We start from the raw sequence: 27,160 nt of genomic DNA on the forward strand, positions 1-27,160 counted from the left end.
CGAATGTTTATTTAACTATAGGTTAACATAATAGAAATTATAGAATCAGAGAAACTGGTTTTGCCAGTCAGTGGCTCTATTACCTTGGACAAGTTATTTAACTTCATTGAGCTTTATTTAGTTCCTCATCTGGAATGATGATAATATCGAACTTACAAGACTGTTGTAAGGATGAGGAAAAATATTTGTAAGGTGGGTAGCACAGTTCCCAGGATATAATAAGTATTCAGTAAATAATACTGATATTACTATATTGTTAATTAAGTCCTTGAATTTTCTGAACTATAAGATAGTCATGACACATTATAAATGGTTCAATTTCAATAACTTAATCACGATTAAGAAGAGCTTAGATAACATCTTCAAAATAACTTCTTCGTGATGTAGTGCACAGTAGATAAATGATAACATATCAGTTGGAAATACAGCTGTATCTTCTTAACATTCTAGAGTGAATGTTAGGTAAGAAATTACTGAGAACGTACAAAGGCCGCCTCAAAATATAGCAATTTTTCTAAGTGATAACTTTGCCTTATTTTTATTATGAAACAATACAAAACAACCACATGTGACTTTATGCCCTAGGACAGTACATATTACCTAGCTCAGGTTTGTCCAGTAAACTGATTAAAATACGAAAAGGTTTTAGATCCTGCATTAAAGTGCTTTCTTCTCCAAATCCATTCACTTGTAAGATCCCCACCATTGCCTTTAAAAAAAGAAAAAGTACACTAGTTATTTAAGTAAACAGATTCAAATATTTTTATCTAAAGAAAAATATTTTTAAAAACAAGTAATGGAGATTTACATCTCCTATTGCTTTTCTAAAATTTTTTCATTAAAGTTGGCTTTTTCCCTCTGCTAGAGGAAAAATGTTAAATTCATTTGCCTTAAGAGAAAAAAGTGCTTACATTTTCTCTAGAAAAAAGTAGAAAGTTAAAGAAAGATCTAGAAAAATAAATTCATGAGTTACTTGATTGTTTGCCCGAAAGATAAAATTATATTTAAGATCATCAACATGCCCCAAATAATGCTACATCACATGGCTGTATTTGCTAGTATACAATTATTTTCCCACTGCTGACTCAAAACCAACTATATTCTTATAACCTCATTCATTTTAAAATGCTTCAGATACCAAGTATTATTTTAGTTTATTTTGAGATATCCTGACTAAATATAATTGAATAATATGAAATAAGCCTATGAATCATTTTAACATTTCCATTACAACAGTACTTTTACCAAACATTTAGATTTCTGTTGCAACCCAAATTTCCCTGGGGCTTCAGAGGAAATAACAAAGGTCCTGGCCCATTTTTGAAAAGCTCCAATTTTCATTCAGCAGATAGATGAGAAGCTGTAACTATGTTTTAATAAAGTCATGCAAACAAACTAAAAAAAACTCTTTGGACTTACACAGAAATGAGTCTAGCTTATGATTACTTATTCATTTTAATGTAGTCATTTGCTTGTTATAGTCATTCTTAGGAAGTCTTGTCTTCACCCCTTCAACTGTGAATTAATTCAATTAAGGCAGGACCTTGCCTTATACTCACTGAGTTAACTCTAGTGGTCAAGCAGTAACCAAAAAAATAAATGAAAACATTCATTACCTGGACCAACAATTCCTTTGAAAATGTAGTGAAGTAGTAAGTGGCATGTTCTTCAGGATTACTATGTCTTGTGCTTCTGGGTCCTATGATAGCACCGTTGTTATCAAAACCTCCATGGAAATAAGTTGCAAAATAAATTAAAATTCTCAAAACTACTGTTCACTAAACACTGAAACTGCAAATATCTCAAAAACAGCACTGAACACTTACCAATTAGTAGCCCAATCAATGTCAGCAAGAGAGATTATTTTAGATAGTTAAATAAAGGGAAACCAATTCAATATGTATCATAGTATTCTTCCAGACTTTTCCTGTTTTTTCCTCCCTAAATCTTATGAATAGTGAAATAACTGAAGATTAGCAAATCCAAATTAAGTGATACCATGTCCTCTCACTTGGGGTGGTAAGGAGTTGTGAAGACAGGCCAAACATCATAAAAAGTATGGAAGAACAAAGTGCACACAATGCTTTACTATCTGAATGGGAGACTGGCACCATGTGTGGGGCTGTAGTTCTAGTCCTGATTCCTTTGATGACTTCAAAGTTTTAGGAATTATGTCATTATTTTGATTATTAATTTATCCTTCTTTGTCTACATATTTATTGTATAACAATCTCAATTTATAAGGGCAAAAATGTCTTGTCAAAGGGAACATAACCTATGGATTAAAATAGCCTCTTCAACTAAGAAGCTTCTGAATTTCTTCATACAATACACAATTAATATTGTTTATATTTTCTATTGTCCATTTAAGCAAATTTTTAGTTTCTTCATTTGGAACACACACAGAACTTGATAATACTTATGTATGGCAAATTTCTCTCCACCTTCTCCCAGGTAAAACCACACATATCAAACACCTACCAAGAAGCCATGCATAAAGTCTTCGGTTCAGGGACATATCTCTCCTGAGTACTACATGAAGGGCTGCTGACAAGATCCTGATCATATCTGGTCGAGTGGCCTGAAAAAGTTAGGAATGCAGTTGTATTTAATCACGTACAAAACCATATTTTTTTCTCTCTGAAAAAAAAAAAAAAAAACCCTTACAATACATTCAGAACTTTAGGGTTTATCATGCACTGTCATATATCATTATCTCATTTGATCTTTCAAACTCAGGAATTATTATTTTCCTTTTATAGATTAGGAAACAATAAGAAAAGTTAGGTAACACAACTATTTAAGTTGAACAGTTAAAATTTTAATTGAATTATTTTAACCTCCAGTTTAAAGTTCTTTATCCTATTCGATATTAGCAAAAACTGACACAAAACAGAAAATAGAGCACTATGGGACAAATACAAGAAATATATGCCTTTAGTCTTTCACATTCATAGTGTTGTCAACTGACTATAAAGTCTTTAGAAGTTCGCTATCTTCATCAATTCTAAGTATTTCGTTGCTTGTTCTTTAAAAAATTTTTTATTGCAGTGTTTCAAATATAAAAAAAAAAATACTTTTATAACTATCACTCAGCTTTAAGAAATCTTAACCTCTTTTTTCATTTTATTCCAGATCTTTTAAAGAGAAATAATTCCCATTTTTCCTAATAACCTTAAACAGATACCTAAAAAATGATTTATTAATAGAGACTTGGTTTTATTAGGTAAAAGAGGTAAAGTTAAAAGAAAGATAAAAGGAAGACAGCTAATTGCTGTTAATTTTAAAAATATTACTAGATAATCACTTTAGAACAGAATCTTGGAGTCTGAGCATTAGAAAGTAGTGTGGAAATCAACTAGTCTAATAACCACGCTAGAATAAAAGACCAGAGCTTCACATGGCCTAAGTACTAAATTCAAATGCCTGGTTAGTGCTCCAGCTGGATAAAGAACTGACCTCTAGTAATCATAGACTAGAGAACTTTTTATTGTACCATGTTTCTTGACAGTATCAGAAAAGGGATTCACCCAGCTTATTTGTTTTAAAGAAGCTTAGAGGAATAACTGAGATGTTACAGAGCACAGATTATCAACAGCTGACAAATCATAGTCACTCATCTAAATCCAGATGGTCTGTTAATCTAAGCAATTCTCAAGGTGTGGTTCCTGGGCTCCTGCGGATCTCTAAGACCTTTTCAAGAGGCCCACAGGTAAAAAATATATTCGTAGCAATACCAAGATGTTATGTGCCTGTTCTGCTGTGTTGACATTTGCTCTGATCATGTGATAGTGCTGGCATTTTACAAAGAAATGAAGCAGTACAGCAGAGGCATCCAATATACTTGTAGTAATTGTATTTTTAAACTGTTATGTACTTGCAATAAAATAGATAACCAATAAAGGGAGGAAAAAGCCAGTTTCACCTAAGAATGTTGTTGATGGAACAGTGAAAACTTATTTTATCAAATACTGACCATTTAGTATGTCTAACATTATGTGTTATGGAATGGGAAGCACACATAAAGCACTACTGATGGATACTGAAGTATGATACATGTCTGAAGGCAAAGCACTTGTGTTGACTGAATTGTGACCTAACTTACCAGCTTTTTTCACAGAATACCACTTTCACCTCAAAAAATGACTGACACAAACTATGATTATTCAGGGTTGGGCACCTGGCAGACATTTTATCAAAAATGAATAAAATGAACCTGTCACTTCAAGAAAAACAATATGCATTGTTACAAATAAAACTTAAGCTTTCAAGAGAAAATTAGAATTTTGGAAAATTTGTATTTGGCTTGAAATTGCATTGTGTTGAACTGAACTGAATTAGCTTGAAAGTGTCTCAATACCTAAAAAACTTTACTGATGGGATCAGTGATGACAGTAATAAATGTGAGTTTGTTATTGTATAATGAAATGTGATAACATATGGAAGATCTGCATAATTCAGTAAATCGACATTTTACAAATAACCAATCATGATGTTAAAAACGAATGTATGGGTAATAGATCCATTCAAAGTGCAAGACAGGCCAGTGGATTTTAATGAGAAGTTGAGAAGTTCATTGGTATGGTTTTAGATCTCATATTGAAACTAATTTTTGAAAACTGCAGCTTGTCAAGTTTTGGTTAAGTATCAAAGAAAAATGTGTTATTTTAACAGAAAAGACTATTGAAATAGTCCTTTTCCAACTTATACGTCAGTGTGAGATCAGGTTTTCTTCATATACTTTAATCAAAAGAAAAAAATCACAACGGATTAAGCAAATATGAGCATTTTGCTTTCTACTATTAGGCCAGACATTAGAGAGATTTGCAAAAATATGAAGCAATGTTATTCTACTAGCTTTTTTAATATATTGGAAAAGTTATTTTCATAAAATGTTTATACTACTGTGATAACTGTTACTTCTAAATGATAAGTAAATACTTAAAAATTTGTCAGTTTTAATTTCCAATATATTACAGATAGATTTAAGCGACATAAGCAAAGGATTTTTTAGAATTCTCAATATTTTTAAAGAGTATAATGGGGTCTGAAACCAAAGCATTTGAGAACTGTTGATCTATTCAACATCGGATATGTAGATTATAAATACTGTCAGAAAATCTTAAAAGTACAGCCTTACAATCTTACTACTCTTAAGAAAGTAAGAAGCTACTTCTTGACTATTACTAACATTATCATATATTTTTAATATGGAAAAAAAAGGAAAAAGAACCTAATAAGAACAAAAAAGAAGGCAAACTTTTAAGAAAAAAAAGCCAAAAATTAATCAATTGCTGAAGCTACTAAGTTAATTAAGGCTCTCAAGTCATAACTGCAATGAACATTTCTAAGTGTCTATTACATTCAAGACACAGAAAGAGGGAAAATGGGGAACAAATATGACTTTATCATAATCCTTATTCTCAGGTAATCTAATAATTTGGTACAGTAAAGAAAAAAAGTGTTAGAATTTGGTCTTGGGTAGGGTATGTACTTTTAAAAAACATTCAACATAGCTATTGTTTTCGTAATACAAATTATAGAAAGTAAGGCTTGAGAAAAATCTTGGTTTGTAGGGATAAAGAGGTGGTATAACAAGAAAATACTAAAGCAAGCTCAGGCTGAAAAAGAAAAAAAGGAAAAATACTGGTCTAGTGAGATTACAAGTAAAGTTCTTCCCAATTTAAGTCTACAATGATTAATTTCTCAGATCCTGGTGAGTCGACTATCAGTATACTGAAGGACTAATAATGTTGAAAGTTTGCAAGGAAATAAATAAGAAAATTTAAGAGTAAAGGTCAATAAATTTTTTTCAGTAAAGGGCCATATAATAAATATTTTAGACTTTTTGAGACTCATTTATTTCTTTGACATATTCTTCATTTTCTTTTACAAACCTACAAAAACATAAAAATTATTCTTCCCTTGTGAGTTGTTTACCCAACCTTATTCTATTAAATTTAGACTACACTGGGATGTCCCTGCGAGCGTTTCTGTGAAAAGCCAGAATAAAGGTCCCAGGTTTAAGAATGGAAAGTCTCCAAATAGATACTTGGGGTGGTTTATGTCCCAATTAGAGACAGTATAGGCAATGAAGTATAAAATTCTTCAATTATTAATAATTCCATTTAAAACAGAATAAAGTAATAAAAAAACATGGTCAATCGTAATGAAATTTCACTGGCTATCTCTACTAACCACAATTCTTACCAAAACTCCAAATAATAGTCTTTTCTGCTAACGACTTTTAAGAAATAAACTTATTTTTCCCAGTTAGAAATTCTCTCATTACTTTTGTTGGGCATGTAGTTCCACATTCTGACTGCTATGTACAGGTGTTCTAAATCACTTCTCGTTAAGGTTTAGAACTCAAAAGAATTTAGATGACTTCTTTAAAAATAAGAACACTGATTAAGTTCCAGAAATGAAATGCTTCATTTATGATTTAAGTTATTCTCTTTCGTAATGAAAGTACTAGAGGATGTCGTGGTGACTAAATATTTGGCTTTCGAATTCAGCCAACTCTGCTAAGGGTCTGACATAATCCTCAAACCAAGGAAAGGTAACATCAGCAGAGGTGACAACTGAGTAGGCTTGGATTTCAAAGTCTTGGCTCATTAGCAATGAGTACCTCCTGCTTTTCATAGAACATTTTTTTAAAGGTATGAAATAATCTATTTCAATTTCCGCATTCTTATGCAAACCAATAAATCTTTTTTTCTCCATAGTTTTCAAAAGTCCCACTCCTTAAAAAGCAATTTATTTCCTATATGCTGGTTTATAAAACAAAAATATCAGATTCAATAAAAAATAATTACACATCATGAATTTATGATTTTTCCAAAGAATGCCTTATATTAACAGCATTTATATTTTACCTGACTCATATGGAATGGAAAACAGAAGAGTATGAGGTCCAGTGTGCTCCTCTGTACAAGTACACTTGAGTCTTGCACCGAAGTACTTACTGCTTCTACCTGAAATAAGAGAGCTGTTAATATCTATTGTCTATTACATTGGTAAATATTTACCAAAAGAAGTAATAAATCTTCATTTTCTGCCATAAAAATATACCTCTAAGCATCTTATCAATAATTAAATGTATTTACATTATTTTGAATAGGTAAATATATGATGATGATTTAAAAATTAAGGTGCATAAAAGAGTATACAATAAAAAGGTTCTCTTCCATCTGTCTCCCAGCCACCCAACTTCCTTTTGGCAAGCAACAAATATTACTAGTGAATATTTTCTGTAAACATAAGTAAATAAAAACACATATGCATATATCCCAAACTCTATCTTCTTTATTTTAAAAAAAAATATTTTGGAGATCTTTCCTTATCACTACATAAAGAGCTTCATTATTTTTTTTATGGTCACAGAAGTACTTTATTTCACAGATAAAACTTAATTTAAGTAGGCTCCTCGTGATGGACCTTTATACTGTTTGTAAACATTTACTATTATAAATAATGCTGCAATATACTTATATAATGTACAAATACATCTGTAGGATAAATCCCTCCAAGTAGAATTGATAGGTCTTAGAGTATATGCAGTTGCAATTTAAATAGTATAATGCTTTCTATTAAGGTTATATTTATGTTCTCACCACTATGTGTGACAATTTCTGTTTTTCCATGTTTAACCATGCATTTTTAATTCTGCCAATCTGATATATGAAAGCTGGTATATTGGTGTACTTTAAATTTTTATTTCTTTTGTTATAAATAATGTTGATCACCATTGCAAATGTCTGAATTATTTTTATTTCCTCTAGGTTAATTATCTGTTCAAATCCATTTTTTGACTTAATATTTATTTATAGTAGCACTTAGGGAGACTAGTCCTTTCACTGTGATGTATTGCAAACAGTTTTCCAATTAAGATGTGTGCCATCTAAAGAAATTTAAAAAGTGACTTGTTTAAAACTTTCGTTAAGTCATTGAAAGAAAACATAATAAACAATACATTTAAAGATCTGCATAAAAATGGCACAGCCATTTTGGAAAACAAGTTGGCAGTTTCATATAAACTTAAATATACATCAGAAGAAAATGATGTAATTCTTTGTGACCTTGGATTAGACACAATTTCTTAGATATTATCTTAACACTAAAAGCATAATGGCAAAAGAGGAAACAAATAAATTGGACTTGATCAAAATTAGAACTTTTGTGCTCCAAAGGACACAATCAAGAAAGAAGACATGAGGGAAAATATTTTCAAATCATATACATATAAAGGTTTACTATCCAAAATATATAAAAAACTACAACAATAACAACAAAAAGAACCCAATTTAAATAGCAAATAGTTTAAACAGACAATTCTTCAAAGAAGATATAAAAATGGCCAATAACCACAAGAAATATGCGCAACATTATTAGTTATTAGGGAAATGCAAATAAAAATCACAATGAGATAATACTTCATATCTACTAGGATGGCTAAAATAAAAAAGACAGATAAGAACAAGTATTGACAAAGACGTGGAAAAATAGGAACCCATATATACTGCTGGTGTATATGTAAATTGGTACAGTCACTTTAGAGAACAGTTTGCCAGTTCTTCGAAAAGTTAAACATAGAGTACCATACGACCCAGCAATGCCACTAGGAATATATGCAAATGAAAACATATGTCTACCAAAAACTTATACATGAATATTCATAGAGCATTTTTCATTACAGCCAGAAAAGTATAAGTAGCCCAAAAGTCAATCAACTGATGAACAGATAAACAAAATATGGTGAGGTATATCCACACAATGGAATATTACTTAGCCATAAAAAGGAGTATGGTACTAACACATACTTCAATATGGATGAATCTTGAAAAATTATGATAAGCAAAAGAAGCCATTCATAAAAGATTATATATTGTATAATTCCATTTATATGAAATGTCCAGAACAGGCAAATTTATAAAAATAGAAAATAGATTAGTGGTTCCCAAGGGCAGCAATGAAGGGAAAATGTGATGTGATTAATGAGTATGGGGTTTCTCTTCAGTGTGGAGAAAATGTTCTGAAATATGATAGTGATAATAGTTGCACAACTTTGTGAATTTACTAAAAACCACTAAAGTGCACAATTTAAAAGAGCAAATTTTATGGAACATGAATTATATGTCAATAAAACCATAATTTAAAGAAATGTTAAAAATACACTTACCATATGAACCAGGAATTCCATTCCTAACTATTTTCCCAAGAAATAACAACATATGTCTACACAAAGAACTCTATGCAAATGTTTATAGTAGCTTTCTTCATAATTGCCCCAAATTGAAGACAACTTAATCATCCATTAATCAGTGAGTGAGTAAACAAACTGTGGTATATTCATACAACACTACACAGCAAGATAAAGGAACAAACTACAGATATACACAAAAACGTGGATGAATCTCAACTCTACAATACAAAGTGAAGGAAACCAGAATTAACAACTAATACTGTATGATTCATTTATACAACATTCTGGAACAAGCGCAACTATGGAAACAGAAAACAGACCAGTGTTTGCAAGGGTCTGGAAGGTTGGCGGAAGGGAAGTGACTACAAAGGGGCACAAAAGAACCTTTTGAGGTGATGTAAATGTTCTATATCTTGATTGTCGTATTGGTTATACGACTATGCATCTGTCTAAATTCATAAAACTGTACATGTAAGATGAGTTAATTTCAGTGTTTGTTAGTTATAATACTTTAATAAATATAACCAAATTCATGTTAAATATTCTTATACAAATCCCACACGGAATAAGGCTAACAACTTGTCTAAAATCTGTCTTTCCTATAAAGAAAGCTAGGATCAAAGAGAAGGTCCACTTTGGAATTATGAATATAATGAATGTGGCTATGTTAACAGTGGTCTGATCAGTTAGCAAGATAGTAATAAAAGCCAAATATTTGCTTAAATTTTATTTGCTTAAATAAAAGCCCTTTATTTGCTTAAATAACATTTATTCGCTTTTCCATGAAAAAAAATTTGAAGCTTTTAAAAAAATAGTTACTGATTATTTTGGCCTTTAAGTTTCCTTCGTGAAAAATGTAAGCTCCATGAAAACAGAACTTTGTTTGTGGCACTAGTCTCAACATCTGTTTAGAATAGAGTGCCCAGCTCTAAATAAGTTATTTATTATATGAGCAACCATTTGTAGACCTACCATTAGCTCAATATCACTGCCAATTATATAAAGTTGGTCTTCCATGGAAAGCTTCTTGTTCAAATGGGCAAGAACATATGTGATTCCAGGTAAACGCACAGCAGGACTGGTAAGAAGACTCCCCCAGAGGGCACTGTAGAATGCTGACTGGTCCACTGCAGCAGCAACCTTTTCCAACAACGTGTTTGTTCTGAGGTACAAAATAAAGTAGTTTAAGAAAGGAAACATTAAGTTTCACATTGTTAAAAATAAATCATTATTCTCTTCCAGAATGTATTAAAGCATCCATGCTATAGTTATTCAGTGAGTTGTTAAATGCCATATACATTTTAGTTAGTAGTAATCTTAGAACATATTTTCTGTTAATTTTCTATAAAATCTTAAAAGACATTTCCAAATGTTTCCTTCTTTTTGAAATCACACTATGTAATTCACAACAGCTTTGATAAATTACACCTATGACAAAATCATTACTGTTTTATAAAGGGTTACATTTAAAGATTAATCACTTTTGGTTTCTTTTAAACATAAGATAAACAACTTAACACAAAAATCGATAATATTATAGTACAGTATAGTCAGAATAAAGAGAATCTGATGATCGATTTTACTTTTTATTTGCTATGTAATTTAATACTAACACTGTAATCCGTTCTGGCTTCAATTTGTCTATGCATGATCAGAACATGTTTACAAATCTTTTTATAGAATTTGTGTGGAATAACTGGCAAGACATAATGCTATAGTCTGAATGTTTATGTCCCCTCAAAATTCATATGTTAAACACCCCCAAATGTGATGGTATTAGGGGGTGGAGCCTTTAGGAAGTGCTTAAGACCTGAGGGCCTTCACGAATGAGATTACTATTCTTATGAAAGAAACTCCACAGAGCTGAGTAGCCCCTTCCATTACTTAAAGACACAAGGATAAGTCTCCAGCTACAAACCAGAAAGAGGGCTCTCACTAGACCATCACCATGCTGGCACTTTGATCTTAGACTTCCGGCCTCCAGATATGTGAGAAATAAATTTCTGTTGTTTACCCAATGTGGTTCTTTGTTATAGGAGCCCAGATGGACTAAGACACACAACAAGATAAACCCACCACAGAGATACCACATTCATAAAAATCATTCATTTCTATGTTAAATTTTTAATTGTAACTAGTAAAGTGGTAGTGATTCTATGCTTCCCTTAGGAGATTAACAATTTAAAACAAAACTGATTTATAAAATCAACGAAATAATATCACATTATGTTTCCAAAACTGTAAGCAAATATGTAAAAAAAAAGTTCATAAAAGAAAATGATAAGTTTTAAGAAAATTTTTTTCACAGTAGCTAACAAGGGTAATCCAGTATTTTCAGGATTAGATTTTTACTGTATTATGGGAGCAGATGAATGCAATAAATAGAGTAGTTCCTCAATGCACTAGAATAAATTATTGAAATTTAAATAAGTCTACTCAAAGTAAGTCTCGCATTTTCTGGCATGTCAACTTTTAAGTTCCTTTTTCGTAAGAATATCAGTAACGAGACAATAAAGATACATAATGCATTGTCTATGACTATTAACTTCCAAAAAAATAGTAATGGGGTCCAAAACAGATCAAACCATTTTCTTTAAAAAGTTAAAATATCAACAATATCATATCGACAGTTACTGAAATAGCACTGCACTTGGAGCTAGGCTATTTTCCACCTTTAACAATTTAAAAAATGTCGGCGATGGCCCAATTTCCCATTTAAAAAATTAATCTAACTGTCTTATTGTATTATTTTAAATTAGTCACAATTTTTTGAGTGACATACATGTGCTAGGCACTGGACAAAGTGATTTCATTATTATAAACACAATGAAATAGGTACTATGATTAATTTTATAGGTGAGGAAACTGAAAAAAGTTCAGAAATGTAAAAGTTTTCGTAAGCTCACAGAGTTTGTCAAGCCAGGATTTGAACCTAGTCCATTTATCTTCCAAGTTTGTACTCTGATCGCCTAGCTATATTCTCAGTGTGATACATGGACTACGTACATTACAATAGCTTTTTTTTATTATAGAAAGCTTTGAGTGACATACTGAAGTATCTAGAATAATTAATTTTTGTGATATTAAAACATTATTGACCTAAGGATTCCTGCTGACAAATCCATGACTTGGATTACTTAGCTGCACCAATAACAGCACCATCATACCTCTCATAGTACTCTGATCCTTCTTCTAAGCCAGGAAGAATACCAGTTAGCAATCCTTGTAGACCGGGCTTCAGTGTTTTACCCAAAGGCAGGTAATATATCTCATACAAACTTAGCAATGTTGGTTTCACAGACATGGCAGCATTTGCAAGAAGAGGAAATAATCCAGAACTATTTTGAAAAAAAAATAATAACAGCAACATGAAAACTATACACCAAAAAACTAACTGCAAATAACATGATCTTATATGTTGTAATTCCAAGATTCTAAAAACTATTAGAAAGAATAGGTGAATTTGGCAAAGTTTTTGAAGACAAGTCAGGATAGGAAAAACATTGTATTTCTAAATTTTAGCAACAATACACCAGGTAAAGATTCCTTAAGCAAGAAACAAAATGACTACCCATCAAAGAAAAGGCTAACACAAAACAACAAACAATCCAATTAAAAAATAGGCAGAGGACCTGAACAGACCATTTCTCCCAAGAAGACATAAAAATGGCCAACAAACATGAAAGGCTGCTCAATAGCACTAGCTATTAGGGAAATGCAAATCAAAAATACAATGAGATAACATCTCACACCTGTTAGAATAACTATTATCAGCAGGCTAAGTAGTAACAAGTGTTGGAGAGGATGCATAGAAAAAGGAACCCTCATACACTGCTGGTGGGATGGCAAAATGGTACAGCTGCTATGTCAAACAGTATGGATGTTCCTCAAAAAACTAAGAATTGATCCAGCAATCCCTCTCCTGGGTATTTACCCCAAACTTAAACACATTTATCTGAAAACATATATGCACACTAATGTTTGTAGCAACATTATTCATGGTGGCCAGGACATGTAAGCAACAATTGTCCTATGATAGATGATTGGATAAAGAAGATGTGGTACATATATACAGTGGAATATTACTCAGCTATAAGAGATGAAATACTGCCATATGTGACAAAATGGATGGATCTTAAGATAATCATGCTAAGCAAAATAAGCTAGACAGAAAAAGTTGAAAACCACATGAAATTACTTATGAGATATAAATCTAAAAGCAACAAACATGACAAACAGACTCATGGACAGTAGACTAGTGGTTATCAGAGGGGAGGGAGAAGGGTAAAGGTAGATGTGGAGGGAAGAAACTTGATAAATTGGACTTCATTAAAATTAAAGCTTTCTTCAAAAGACAGCATAAAGAAATTTTGGTTCTTCAAAGACACTATTTAGAGTGAAAGGCAAGAGTGGGGAATGAATAAATATACATAGATATAGATATACAGATATAGAAACAGCGAGAAAGGAAGGAGAGACAAGAAGGCAGGCAGGGAGAGATAGATAGTTGGAGAAGTAGAGGTTTTGATCAGAAAAGGGTAAGAGGAAAATTTCTGTTGACAAAAATGTCTTATATCCTGTTTTGAGTGGTAGCTATACAATTGACTACATTTGTCAAAACTTATCCAATGGAACACTTATGATCTGTTAATTTTATTGTATATAAATTATAGCAACAATAAAAAATTAAGTGGTTAAAAAAGAGAGACAGAAAAATGAGTGATCAAGATGGTGACATTAGTTGCTTCCAACTTCGGTCCCTATCACAAGATGACCAACTACCAACTATCCATAGACAAGATACCACTGTGAAAATCCCAGAACATGGAGGTGAGGATGATGCACCACCTCTAAACCATAAAGACTAAGAAAGACCATGTTAGAAGGGTAAGAGGAATGGTTACGCTTTGTCTGTATTGCCCTCCTCCAGGTTGGCATGGTACCACACCAAGTGGGCCTGCTTGGCCTATAAATTCTCTGGTGGGAAAAAGAAAACCCAGGTAGACATTCAGCATCCCCAGGAATGCGGAACGCTTCCTGAGAGGTCCACTCAGGTCTCACTTCATATGTGATTACAGGGAGAATATGTGGGGCATGACTACTAAAGATCAGATAGAATGAGGAAACAGTGGATTTTAACACTATAGACCAAATGAACCTAACACTCATTTACAGAATATTCCATCCAACAGCAGCAGAATACACATTCTTCTCAAGTGCACATGGAACACTTTGTAGAATAGATATGTTAGGCCACAAAACAAGTCTCAAAAAATTCAAGAAGATAAAAATTATATCAAGTATCTTTTCTAGCTACAATGGTACGAAACCACAAATCATTAACAGAAGAAAAACTGGAAAATTCACAAATACACAGAAATTAAACACATTCCCAAACACCAAGGGATCAAAGAAGAAATAAAAAATACTAAAGACAAATGAAAATGGAAATACAACATAGCAAAACTTACAGGTGCAGCACAGGCAGTTCTAAGAGTGAAGTTTATAGTGTTAAACACATAAGTCAAGAAAAAGAAAGATCTCATATAAAAAAACCTAACTTTATACCTCTAGAAACTAGATAAAAAAACTAAGTCCAAAATTGGCAGAGGAAAGGAAATAATAAAGATTAGAGCAGAAATAAATGAAATAGAGAACAAGAAAACAATAGAAGAGATTAATCAAACTGAGAGTTCCTTCTTTATAAAAAATAAACAAAATTGACAAACTCTGAGCTAGACTAAGAAAAAAAGAAACCAAATAAAATTAAAATGAAAGAAGAGACATTACAACTGATATCACAGAAATATAAAGGTCATAAGAGACTGCTATGAATAATCATATGCAAAAAAATTGAATAACCTAGATAGAATAAATTCCTAGAAACATAAAACCAACCAAGATTGAATCCTGAAGAAATATAAAATCTGAACAAGCAATAATGAGTATGGAGATTGAATCAATAATTAAAAACCTTCCAATGAGAGAAAGTGCCCAGGATCAGATAATTTCACTAGTGAATTTTGTCAAGCATTTAAAGATTAATGTCAATCCTTCTAAAACTCTTCTCAAAAACTGAAGAGGGAACATCTCAAACTCATTTTAGAAGGCAGCATTACCTTAATATCAAAGCCAGATAAGGATGCTACAAGAAAAGAAAAATTACAGGCCAATATCATATACTATGGATTATACACCAAGTACCAAGTGGGATTCATCCCTGGGATGCAAGGATGGTTCAACTTATAAAATTCAATAAATGTTCAACATATGCAATTCTATAAACACATCAGATTAATAGATACAGAACAGTATTTCATAAAACTCAACATCTATTCATGATAAACTCTCAACAAATTGGGTATAGAGGAACATATTTCAACATAATAAAAACCATATATGACAAGCCTGCAGCTAACACACTCAGTGGTGAAAAGTTGAAAGCTTTTTCTCTAAGGAACAAAACAAAGGTGCTCACTCACACCACTCCTATTCAACACAGCCCACTATTCAATACAGTACTGAAAACAGTACTCCTAGCCAGAGCAATCAAGCAAGAAAGAAATACAAGGCATCCAAGCTGGAAAGGAAGAAGCAAATTGTCACTATTTGCAGATGAAATGGTTTTATATATAGAAAATTCTAAAAGCTCCATCAAAAAACTGTAAGATCTAGCTTCTAGTCAAGATGATGGAGTAGGAAAAGGCTATGCTCACCTCCTCCCATTACCACATCAAAATTACAGCTAAACTAAAGAACAATCATCATTGTGAACCACCTGAAGTCTAGCTGAACAAAAATCCTATAATTAAGGATATACAGAAGAAATCACTCAAGATTGGTAGGAGGGATGGAGATGAGGAATGGGTTGGTCCCACACCCATGGGTGTGGTGTTTAAAACGAGGGAGGCTTTGGAGGTCCCTCCCAAGGAATGAGAGGACCCAGCACCACACAAGGCTCCCCAGCCCAAGGTACCAATGTTAGGAAGAGAAGTCCCATAACTTCTGGCTGCGAAAACCAGTGAAGATTGTGGCTTAGTGAGATGAAAGGCTGCTCGAGTCTCGGGCATGCCTTTTAAAGGGCCTGTGCATGAACTTAGTCACTGATGGACTCACTTGTTTTGAGCTCCAGCACTGGGGCAGCAGCTTGAAAGGCACCAAGGACATATGAGAACTGAACTGTCTGACTTCAGGGTGAGGGCTGAAGAGGCAGCTTTCTCCCAAACAAAAGTGCTGGCAGAAGCCATTATTCCTTTGTTGAGCCCTCTCCCCATTCAACCTGCATGCACAGGCAGGTGCCATGTATGAATCTCCATCAATCTAGTTAGCTAACACTGTTCACCCTGCCCTGGTGATTCCCCGAAACCCTGCCCCACTTAACTTCTTGGCCCACCCAAGCTGCTTCCAGTGGCTTTTCTATACAAATGGCCTGTCTCAGCTCATGCTGTGGACTTTCCTAAAAGTTCTTAAAGGTTCACAAACCCCAAACAAGCAGCATCTGGGCTCAGCATGCACTGTACCTCTTGTTAAGCAGCTCCAAGCCCAACACTAGTGGCATCTGGCCTCAGATGGCAGCTTGGCCTCTCCCAGTCACCTCCAAGCCCAGCACAAGTAGCAACCACCTGAAGATCACTTTGTAGCTCATACCAAGTGGCCTGGACAGAGCACAGACAACAGCTGACCTTGGCCTAGATCAGAGGCCCTCCAAAGTGGCCCCAGAACCAACACACCAGTGGCCAGCTCAGACCACAGAAGAGCACCACCCAACCACTTTCAGAAACAACACACTCAAAGGGTGGACTCAGGAGGCACCAGAGTCTCACTAAAACAAATCCTGCTATGTAGGGTCAGCCCCTGTACAACAGTTCCTCCACGGTAGTCACAGTCAGTCCTCATGATCAATCAGCCTGAGGGTCAATCCCTCCCACTGATGTGTCAACAGCAAACAAGGCACAACTATAACAGGAGGGCACATACAATCCACATGAGGAATATACCTGGAGCAATGACTCAGGTGACCAGGAGACTGTACCACTAGAACCCACAGGACACCTACCACATAAGGCTACTCTACCAAGAGAGGGAGATGTAGCTGCTCTACCTAATACATAGAAACAAACACAGGGAGGTGGCTAAAATGAAGAAACATGTCCCAAATGAAAAAACAGAACATAACTCCAGAAAAAGAACTAAACAAAATAGAGACAAGCAGTCTACCAGATTCAGGTTCAAAACGGTGGTTATAAGGATGCTCAATGTTCTCAGTGAGAACTTCAACAAAGAGACAGGAAACATAAAAGAACCAATCAGAAATGAAGAACACAGTAACTGAAATGAAGAATACATTAGAGAGAATCAACAGAGTTGAAGAAGTAGAGGATCGAATCAGTGATTTGGATGAAAATACCCAATAAGAACAACAAAAAGAAAAAGAATCCCCAAAACACCCAATCAGAACAATGGCTAACATTTATTGAACACTTACTACATGCTGCATATTGCTCTAAGCACTTTACAAATATCAACTCTTTTAATTTTATTAATAACCCATAAAATTGGTCATCTCATTCCCATTTTGCAAATCAGAATAGAGGTGAGAAAATGGCCCAAGATCACAGAATTAGTTAGTGATAAAAACAAACCATTTGCTATCACTGCCTCTGCTCTTAACCACTGTGAGACAGAAGTCTTAGTGACAGAATGTACATTGGAGGAAGAAGAATATGGGCAAGCAAAGCAAGATATCAAGTGTAGCTTTCAGATTTCAGGCTTGTATAAATGGATTAACAGTGGTGACATTATTGAGCTTTAGTGCATTGCAGAAGGCCAGGTAACAGGAGAAGAGGATGAGTTTAGTTTGGAATGGGTTGAGCTTTAATTATCTTTAAAGATCCACACAGAGATGGCAAGTAAGCCGGGAATTTAAAGCAGAAGCCAACACTGGTGATATCAAGTTGGGAGTCAACACATAAAAAGATAAATCACGGGCATGGATAAATCTGCCTAAGGAAAGTGAAAACTTAAGGGATAGGACTAAGCAAACCCTAAAAAACTCCACATGTACAGTTCCGAGCAAGGTGGAGGAAAGTCGGTAAAGCAATCAAGTAACTAAACTGGATAATGTGGTATCACAGAAGCCAAGAGAAAATATTTCAAGTCGAGAATGATAAACAATGTTGAAAGCTGCTGAGAAATCAAGATATCTTATTATGTCTCAGGGTAGTTCTCAAGTTTAAAAATGTAGAAAGTACTGTAGTCTCAAAATTTTTGAATAAAAACTTCATAAATGACATCTAAGGAAAAAAACTTTATATTAAGGAATAATCTAAATTTTTCTGAATCACTTATCAAAATACTTAAGATAGCTATCTGAAAACCTCCATCAAGTTTTTAATTTTTTAGGCTTTACTGCAAAAAAGCATAAAATAGATAAAAATACTTTTATTTATATATAAAAAGATAATAAAATTATTCTTACCTATATAAAAAAAGATCTTTGGCAAGTCGCTTAGGTCCAATGATTTTAAAGATAATTTCATATGTTTCAAGTGCCTTCCGATGGACTCCACCTGGTAATGCTGGATGTAGACACTGAGCAAGACGTTTGCCTATGGTCAGCTTTTTGGGTACCACTTGGTACTTTGCATTATTTTGTAAAACCTTGAAGAAACCATTTTAATACAGTTGAGAAAAAATATTTCATATTATTTCCACTTTCTAACACAGTGTTATCTGAAATCCTTACAGAACTTATTTATACTTTAAAAACATTAGAGCAGAGACCAAAGAACTTCTAGTTTTGTCAGTTACATCTATCAAGGTATAGATCTGAAATTAAAATTGAGGATTTTAAAACATATTCAATTTGTTTTAAAAAATCCATTGCATGTTACTAGAAAAATTTTTATGAAAAATATTCTCCAAAACAAATTTATTCAGAAGAGAGGCACCATTAAACATTTTTGTAAAACTTTAATGTTAATCAGCTTTCAATGATACATTGTTTGAAGTATATAAAGAAAATCAGACTTCGACGTATATAGGAACAACCACTCTTTTAGTGTATCATATTATAGCAAGTAATTCTAATGCTTACAAGAATCTACATGAGACTATGATTGCCCATTTGTTTTTACTAAATTTCTCAAATGGACCAAACACATTTTATTTATTCAACCATAACATTTCTTCAGCAATAATGGTCAGGGTGGAATTTATAGAAGATCCTATTTTACAAACCACCAAAGGAGATTAGTTATTTAAGTAACAAAAAAGCACTTATAAATGAAGTTCTTCAAAGTAGTATGGTAAAGGGCTGACAAAATATAAAATGAACACTCAATGAGTACAGAATATACTAGAACTGAATTTAGAAGAAGTACACAAAAAAAGACTGAGAGGTTAAAATACATAGCATGACTTGCCAAAGGCAATATAGAAGAGTTAACACTAGATCTCCCAGTTCATAAAAAAAGTGGAGGCTCTGAGGTCCACTTAGATATAACGTTTTCAATGTTCTTCCCACTATAAGTCTTTAATTCAGTTTTAAACTAGATGTAATGAATGAATGTAAATAAAATTAGATCTACAAATGAAAAGCAAACTAAGCACGATATGCCAATAAGAATAGTTTTAAAAAAACATTTTCCTTTTTTTTTTTTAATTAAACTAGTTACCTTCCTTTTCTGGAATATTAATTCACATTTTGGGCACAGAAGCAGAGTTGATATATTTTCTAAAATTATAATTACTACCAGAAGTACCTCTGTAGAAAAAAATTTAATGATGTATAATGAAGAATGCTTCAATGAAGAAATTTTATTAAACATCAAATTTTAAAAAAGCAAAATATAACATCATTTTCTAAAAGCATTTCTAAGTTGGAAAACTTACATAAATGAGGTTAAAATTTAGTATATGTAGTAAACAACAAAATTTTATACTAAAACAAAGTTAGACTAGCTTCAATAAATAAATATATATATAATTCCTTGTTTCATTGTGATTTTAGGAAAGTTTCATTAATGACTTGAATTTTCTACCTTGTGTTATCTGGATACAGTCAAATGTTTTTATGAATATTAACTATAAAAAAACTAATTATATATATAAGTAAATTAATTTCCACAATTTTGAATTGCTTTTAAGCATAGTTCCTAGTAAGTTTTCAGAAAGAGACTCTTCAGAACGAGAATCTAACTACCTTTAAGCAAATTCATATTTTTGAATGCAATTTCTTGGAGACGCAAAAAATTTGAGAATTTTTCACACCTCAAATGATAAATGTTAGAAGTCAACATGTCAAACTGAAGTTGGTGCATCTAATTTTAAGATAAATCCTTGGCACATTGAAAATAAAAGTTTTTCTTTTTAAGATAGCAAGGTAATTATGATATCAGGTTGAGAGCTACTGTCCTTGGTAAATATTTTAAGACAAATTTCTTTCCTAATACTTGAATGTTAAGCTGTTTGATATTCAAATAGTTACGGGAAGAGCTCTCCTTTTCTATTTGCTCCCCCATTTAGTATTTAGAAGCATTCCTATTCAATAACAACTACTTTTTTAAAACCAAAAAACTTCCAAAAAATAAAATAATGGATGTGAGAAAAATCTGATTTATGTTAGGGAAAAAAAAAATTTTACACTATGAATTGATCAATGATGCCACCATGATTATAGCTGATAAAAAAACAGACATGTCAAGAAAGATCATTCAAGGCCAAGCTCTAAGTAACTGCTTGTCACTTTTGTAAAAAGTATTGTAATGAGTATAAGCTTGTCTGGATATAAAATGTTTCCTTACTGCTATATACCATTTGGAAAGGACTTGTCAGTTACTGCTTTCCCTATGCAAGTTTTCATTTTGTTGTCAGGAATTCCAGAACCATATCTGATGCTCAATCACAGAAACCTAGCCCTCGCAGTTAGCATATTTGCTTCTTAGTCTTGTGTTTTTTATAGGTAATAATAACTACAATTTTCAAGCACTGTTGTTTTGGCCTTAAAAATATGCCAGACTACATAGACATGAAACTCATAAAGTAAAATAGCAGTAACAAAAGAAATTCTGAGGTTCAGTCATATTTTCAAATTTTTTACTTCAAGATTTAGAGAAATCTAGTATAGACAGATTTCTAATTTTTACTTTTTATGAAATGGTTAAGAATTACATACCTTATTAAGTTTTCCAAGTGCCGATATCAAATCTGCCCATTCACTGGAGTATTCAAAATTCTTTAGTGCTTTGTCAATTGCGGCTACATAGTTTCTGTATTTGGAGTCACTCAATAACTCCAGCTCTTCTGTGTTCATCCTCCCCCAGCGTCCCACTAGAGACCAGTTCCAAAATCATGTAAAATCATTACCTACAAAAGAGTTTTGCAAGAGAAACCAAAATTACAAAGTAAAGTATTAAAATGGGTTCAGATGCTCTTGCTACAGAGTTAAAGACTAACTTTAAAATGTTTCTTGAGTGAGAAGTGATTAACACTCTGTCAGCTAGTATGCAGGGTCATGGAAATATTCAGAGGTAACTACTCTGTGTTCCTTCTTAGGAAATGGAAAAATGGCTGTGAGAATTTAGGGTTATAAAAGAGTAGGAAATACTCTGGTACTTCAACTTAGAAATCATTATTTCCCTGCCATATGTGCTGATACACATATCTCTCCACATTTTTTGACCCTAAAATACAAGACTAGATTGTGAATACCAAGAACACGCAAAAAAAAAAAAAAAAAGGAAAATGAATGACTTAGAGAACTTATTTTATTAATAAAATAAATTACCATATAGTATGAACGAACATCAGCTCTGCAATTAGACCTTCTTAATTTTAATAAAACTGAGAAGTATATGTCATATACTTCAAAACTATGCATATAGAATATGTTAAAATATGTCCACATATTCTTTGGTTTTACTTTCAAAAAATGGTACCTAATCCTCTAGCTCCTTGAGCTGGACTTTGTGACTCAATTCTATGGAAAATAGTAAGACAGAAATGACAACGTATAGTGGCTAAGACTGGGTCACAAAAGCACTCCAACTTCTGTCTTACTCACTCCTTTACATCACAGCTCTAGGGAAAGCCAAAAACCATATCATGAGGACATTTCAAGGAGCCCTATGAAGAGGTCTCTCTGGTAAGGAACTGAGGCTTTCTGTCAATAGCTATGAGAGTAAGCCAGCTTAGAAGCAGCTTCTCCATCCCCTGGCAAGTCTTGATTTGACCATGGCACCAACTAACCTCTTGACTGTAACTGTCTGAGAGATTCTGAGCCAGAACTACATAGCTAAGTCCCATAAATTCATGATCAACAGAAAGTGTGTTGATCATGAATTTATGGGACTTAGCTATGTAGTTCTGGCTCAGAATCTCTGTTTTAAGCCACTGAGTTGGGAGGTAATTTGTTATACATCAATAGATAACTAACACAAAGTAATAACAGGATTTAATTGAGGCTCAACCTAAAAACCAATGTGGCCTTTCTACTTTTTTGGTATCCTGAGTTTTAACTAACTCTGCACCTTTCCCTAGAGCTGGGTTCATGGAACTGAAGTAAGGTCTAAGAATGGGCCTCAAGGGATGCTAACAATTAAATTGGGGGTGGGGAGTAAAAATAATCTTTTCAACAAATGGTTTTGGGATAAGCAAACCAGTCAAAGTATCTTTACATAGGTATTCTGAAGTTAGGTCTACTCTTTCTGTATAACCATTTAAACAAAACTTTAAAATTCAGATGGTCTGATGGACTATTTTCTTACTTAAATTTTACCTTTTTATATTATAAAATGTGAAGACAGAAGCATATCAAAAATAATCTTAACCTTCCATTTCAAAATTGATTTTGTTTTATAGAAGAGTTGGATATGCAATTCCTCTACTAGGGTAGAAGTCTTTGAGCAAGAACTATGTTTTATATCTTTCTGTATGTTTCATAGCACGTAACTTACAATACTGAGGCTCAAACTGGATTCATACACAGTGGTTTAAGTATAGCAATTAAGATTGGGAATATATTAAAAACTATGCAAGCTGTTTTATCATCAATTTGTGGTTTCTAAAATTTTTAAAAACTAGATTTAACCATAAACAGAAAAACAAAAACACACAGCAATATGTGTTGCAGATACAAAATACTGACATACTAAAACAAAGTCATAAACTTTCAAAAATAGTTAAATATTAATATATATGTGGAAGGAATAATGAACCTTAAAACAAGCTAAAATATGTTTAAGTTTGCTTCTGAGAAATTAGAGAAGACAGAACTGCAAAATCAAATTAAACAGGGGAAAAAAAATCAACCTGACTGGGTTTTCTGAAAGTGTATAAAATAACTAAATTCTAATCAATAAACCTTAGAATGTACCAGTACTAGAGTAAAGCACATGTATAAATTTTACTATCAGGCACTTTTTTCCCAGCAATATTTCTAGAATAAAATATAACACATCCATTTTGAAGATGTACAATATTTATGCAGAGATTAACTAAAAAAGGAATTTAGTAATAATTTCTATCAATGAGAGTGGGGGTTATTTATGCATAGTTGGGGTAATAATATAATTGTGAAGCAATATTACCTCAACTAACATATCTTTCAGACACATTTTTCTTATTTGGTACCAAAAACCTAACTTTATAAAAAGGTCATCAAAAGGTACAACAAAAAACAGCTAAGTTTGTGGGGTTTCTAACTCCTGCATGTGTTCACAGCTAAAAAGGTTGAGTCAGGTAAGAAATTTGGATTTTCTTATTTAGCTAAAAAACATCTAAATATTTTAATATGATTTAAAGAGTTCATATAACACAGAATACATAAAACACTCAGGTAGAACATTAAAAGCAAAATCTTGTAACAGCTGAAAATGAAAAAGATATTCTGTAGAAGTATCATTAGCAGTATTTTTTTCATGTAAAAAGATGGCTGGATCCTAGGACTAAAAATCTGCTTGTGCTTCTTCGATGATTTTAATGCAAATAAAATTACTCATTTTATATCAGAGGAGAAGTCTAGGGATGCACCACTTTTGAATTTTCCATCCAATATATAATAAATGCAAATTATAGTTCTCAGGGAAATTTTTCTGTATTTTACTTTAAAATGACTTAGATCAGTACTCCTCAAACTATCGGTGGTGATAAACTAGTTTTTCCTTCCAATCCATTGCTGACTATTATTTTCCTAAAATATAAAGCCATGTTTCAGTTGCTGTCACATCATCAAAATACTGTTTGTTTACTTTCATCTCTGTGCATATTTCATTTTTTAACAAAGAATCTGTAAATGGCCCACAAATCAAACTTGGATCATAATGCAAATATAACATATCCCCATACTGCATCAGGAGACTTTATACCCTTATCACTAGCTGAGCTCTCCTCTTCTCTCCCTCCTCTGCCATCAAAAGTGGAGGGCTAAAGAGAGAGAAATATTCAGTATTATCCAGTTCTAAAGATACATATATGTATATATGGACTGTCCAAGTGTTACATTACATCCCAAGATATAAATGAATAAATTATTTAAGGCAATAAATATGCAATGGGGGAGGGTGGAACCCTACTTGTTGATGAAAGAAAAAATACCTTTAAAAATGCTACATATAGATACTCTTTTCCAACCTTTTAAAACTAAATGAAAAAATTATCATTCAGTAATTGCTAATGTCTAACAAATGAATGTGACAATTAACAAATCTGTTTTATTTGGTCAAGTTTTGAGTTTCAATGTTGACACTTCACTAAATAATTTTTAGTAAAACATTTATTTAACCAACTTATAAAGCTATTTACTACAGAAAATTGGAAACTCCCCTGCATGGCTAACAATATGGACTGAAGACGCTTACCAGGTATTTCAAAATTGGTTAAGTCCACCCACTATGACCCTGATTGTCTGCACTTCCCCTTGATCCAATCTCAAGACTTTGAATGGCATACATACTCTAGGAAATACCAGATAATGTGATCAATAGATCTTCAGCTTTTCTCTGCATGTCCTGCCTTCTATCCTTATCTTCTAAGGATAACACCTCCTCTAATGCAGCAGAGGTAGCAGCATCTCAGCTAATCTTACAATGTGCCATGTTCTGGATCTCATCCCTCTCTTGCCTTAAGAATTTTCCCAGGTGCTTTATTAGCTCACTCTTCTTCAGTACCATTTTCTTCTCTGCAGGGTCATTCTCCATCAGTCTATGGGCAAGCCCTGGAATCTCCCCAGTGAAAAACTAAAATCCATAGCCTTCCCTTTACCCGCTACAGACTTCCTGGCTACCAATCTATTTCTCATTACAAAACTTTTTGAAAGATTTCTATGTATTATTTCATTTCCTTATCTCCTATTCACTCTTCGGCCTACTCAAAAACTGTCTTATGACACTGTCATTCTAAGGAAACCACCCAAATAAAAGTCACCAGTAAAATGCATTAGCCGAAGCCAATGGCCACTTCTCTAGCCCCTCATTTGAATCAAATTTTTAGCAGTATTCAATACTTTGTACTTGGCTCCCAGGACTCTTTACTCTTAAGGTATGTTCTGACCTTTCCAACCACTCTCTTTCAGTTATGCTGGCTCTTCTTCTCTATTATTTTATATTATTAAAATGCTGAAGTACTTCAAGGCTCAATCAGGAACCCTACTCTCTTTTCTCCCCAAAGTTATCTCCTCTAGTACTACAGCATCAACTAGCATGTTAACTATATATCTTGAAATTTATAACAACTTTTCCTTTTCTATTATTCTAACCAGTTAGAGTTGACTCCAGCACACTACTGAATTGTTTCTATTCTTGAGACCCTACAATCCTTCACAGAGAAGCCAAAGATCCTTTAAAATCATATTATGTCATCTTATGAGACTATCCAAACTCAAATACACCAGTTTTTTTGTTTGTTTTGTTTTTTGCATTATGGGGCATTTTGTATTTGCTATTCTCTATACCTGAAAACCTCTAGGTCAACTCTTTATGTGGCAAACTCCTTCCCATTCTCTAAGTAATATCAAACTCTCAAGAAGCCTTTTCTGATCACTCTTTCAATTGGCCTGCGCCAGGCCCACAATCTTAACATCTACTCTAAAATATCGCATTATTTCCTTCCTAGCACTTATTACAATCTGAAATTTGCTCATTTGCTTGTTTCCTAACTTTAGTCTTTTAACCATGGCTCCTGAATAGCTTCACTTAAACTATTACAACAGCCTCCCATTTTACTACCTTCAGCTTCTCTAACAGCCAATTAATTTTACATAGCAAAGAATAGTTTGAGAATATTACTCCCTGCTGGAAGCTCAATTTATAATCCATGAAAAGAGCTTTAGTCCAGTGCTTACTTAGCACATAAGTACTCTTATCATTGCAACATTCAATTACTTATAAATGAAATGCAAGCTCTTAATCATATGATTAGTCTTTTCATAAATTGGACCCAATTCAATCTATCTTATAATTCATATTTCTGTCCTAGCTAAGCAAAACCTAGTGACGAAGATTCTTTGCTTGACCAAACTTTAGTCAGGCTTCTGAACGCTCTCCTACGCCCATATGTGCACATTCTTGTAAAATGTAGTTTTAGCAAGAACCCCTCTAAGTCTGTTTAACAAGAACTACCCCCCGCCCCTTAATACCTAATAAGGTCCCCATCCTCTAAAATCGAATCACCCTGGCCTGTCTTCAGCATGAATCCTGCTAGGTTGCTTTAGCTAGGATTCTCCCTAACCCTTAATGTTTCGTCTTAGTAATTTTGCACCCATTAACCCCCTTGCTCCTTGGCTATAAACTCCCGGGCTACACTTGGAGTTCAGGCCAGTGTCTCTCCTCCCCTGTAAAATCTCATTGCAGTGGTCCCTATACCTATCATGATGATCCTTAATAGCCAGCTTTACCATCTTTAACAAGTGTCATTGCATATTTTTTTAACATCAGTCAACTGTCTATTGCTCAAGATTTG

General features: G+C 33.2%; 1 protein-coding gene across 3 annotated transcripts in view; it reads right to left on the reverse strand.

Annotated features, from left to right (window-relative positions):
- Nucleotides 1–27,160, reverse strand: part of DOPEY1 (dopey family member 1) — an 84,686-nt gene that overhangs the window by 49,277 nt on the left and 8,249 nt on the right. For all 3 annotated transcript variants that reach the window (XM_011364892.2, XM_011364891.2, XM_011364890.2), the window contains exons 2-9: nucleotides 21,381–21,571; nucleotides 18,684–18,865; nucleotides 12,373–12,543; nucleotides 10,178–10,367; nucleotides 6,879–6,977; nucleotides 2,482–2,581; nucleotides 1,617–1,726; nucleotides 601–709 (exon numbers count right to left, since the gene is read on the reverse strand). In XM_011364892.2, the coding sequence (XP_011363194.1) occupies nucleotides 601–709; nucleotides 1,617–1,726; nucleotides 2,482–2,581; nucleotides 6,879–6,977; nucleotides 10,178–10,367; nucleotides 12,373–12,543; nucleotides 18,684–18,865; nucleotides 21,381–21,518 (1,099 nt within the window). In that variant the 5' untranslated portion in view covers nucleotides 21,519–21,571. The remainder of the gene's footprint in view (nucleotides 1–600; nucleotides 710–1,616; nucleotides 1,727–2,481; nucleotides 2,582–6,878; nucleotides 6,978–10,177; nucleotides 10,368–12,372; nucleotides 12,544–18,683; nucleotides 18,866–21,380; nucleotides 21,572–27,160) is intronic.

Source organism: Pteropus vampyrus, unplaced genomic scaffold (assembly GCF_000151845.1).
Source record: "Pteropus vampyrus isolate Shadow unplaced genomic scaffold, Pvam_2.0 Scaffold102, whole genome shotgun sequence".
NCBI lineage: Eukaryota > Metazoa > Chordata > Mammalia > Chiroptera > Pteropodidae > Pteropus > Pteropus vampyrus.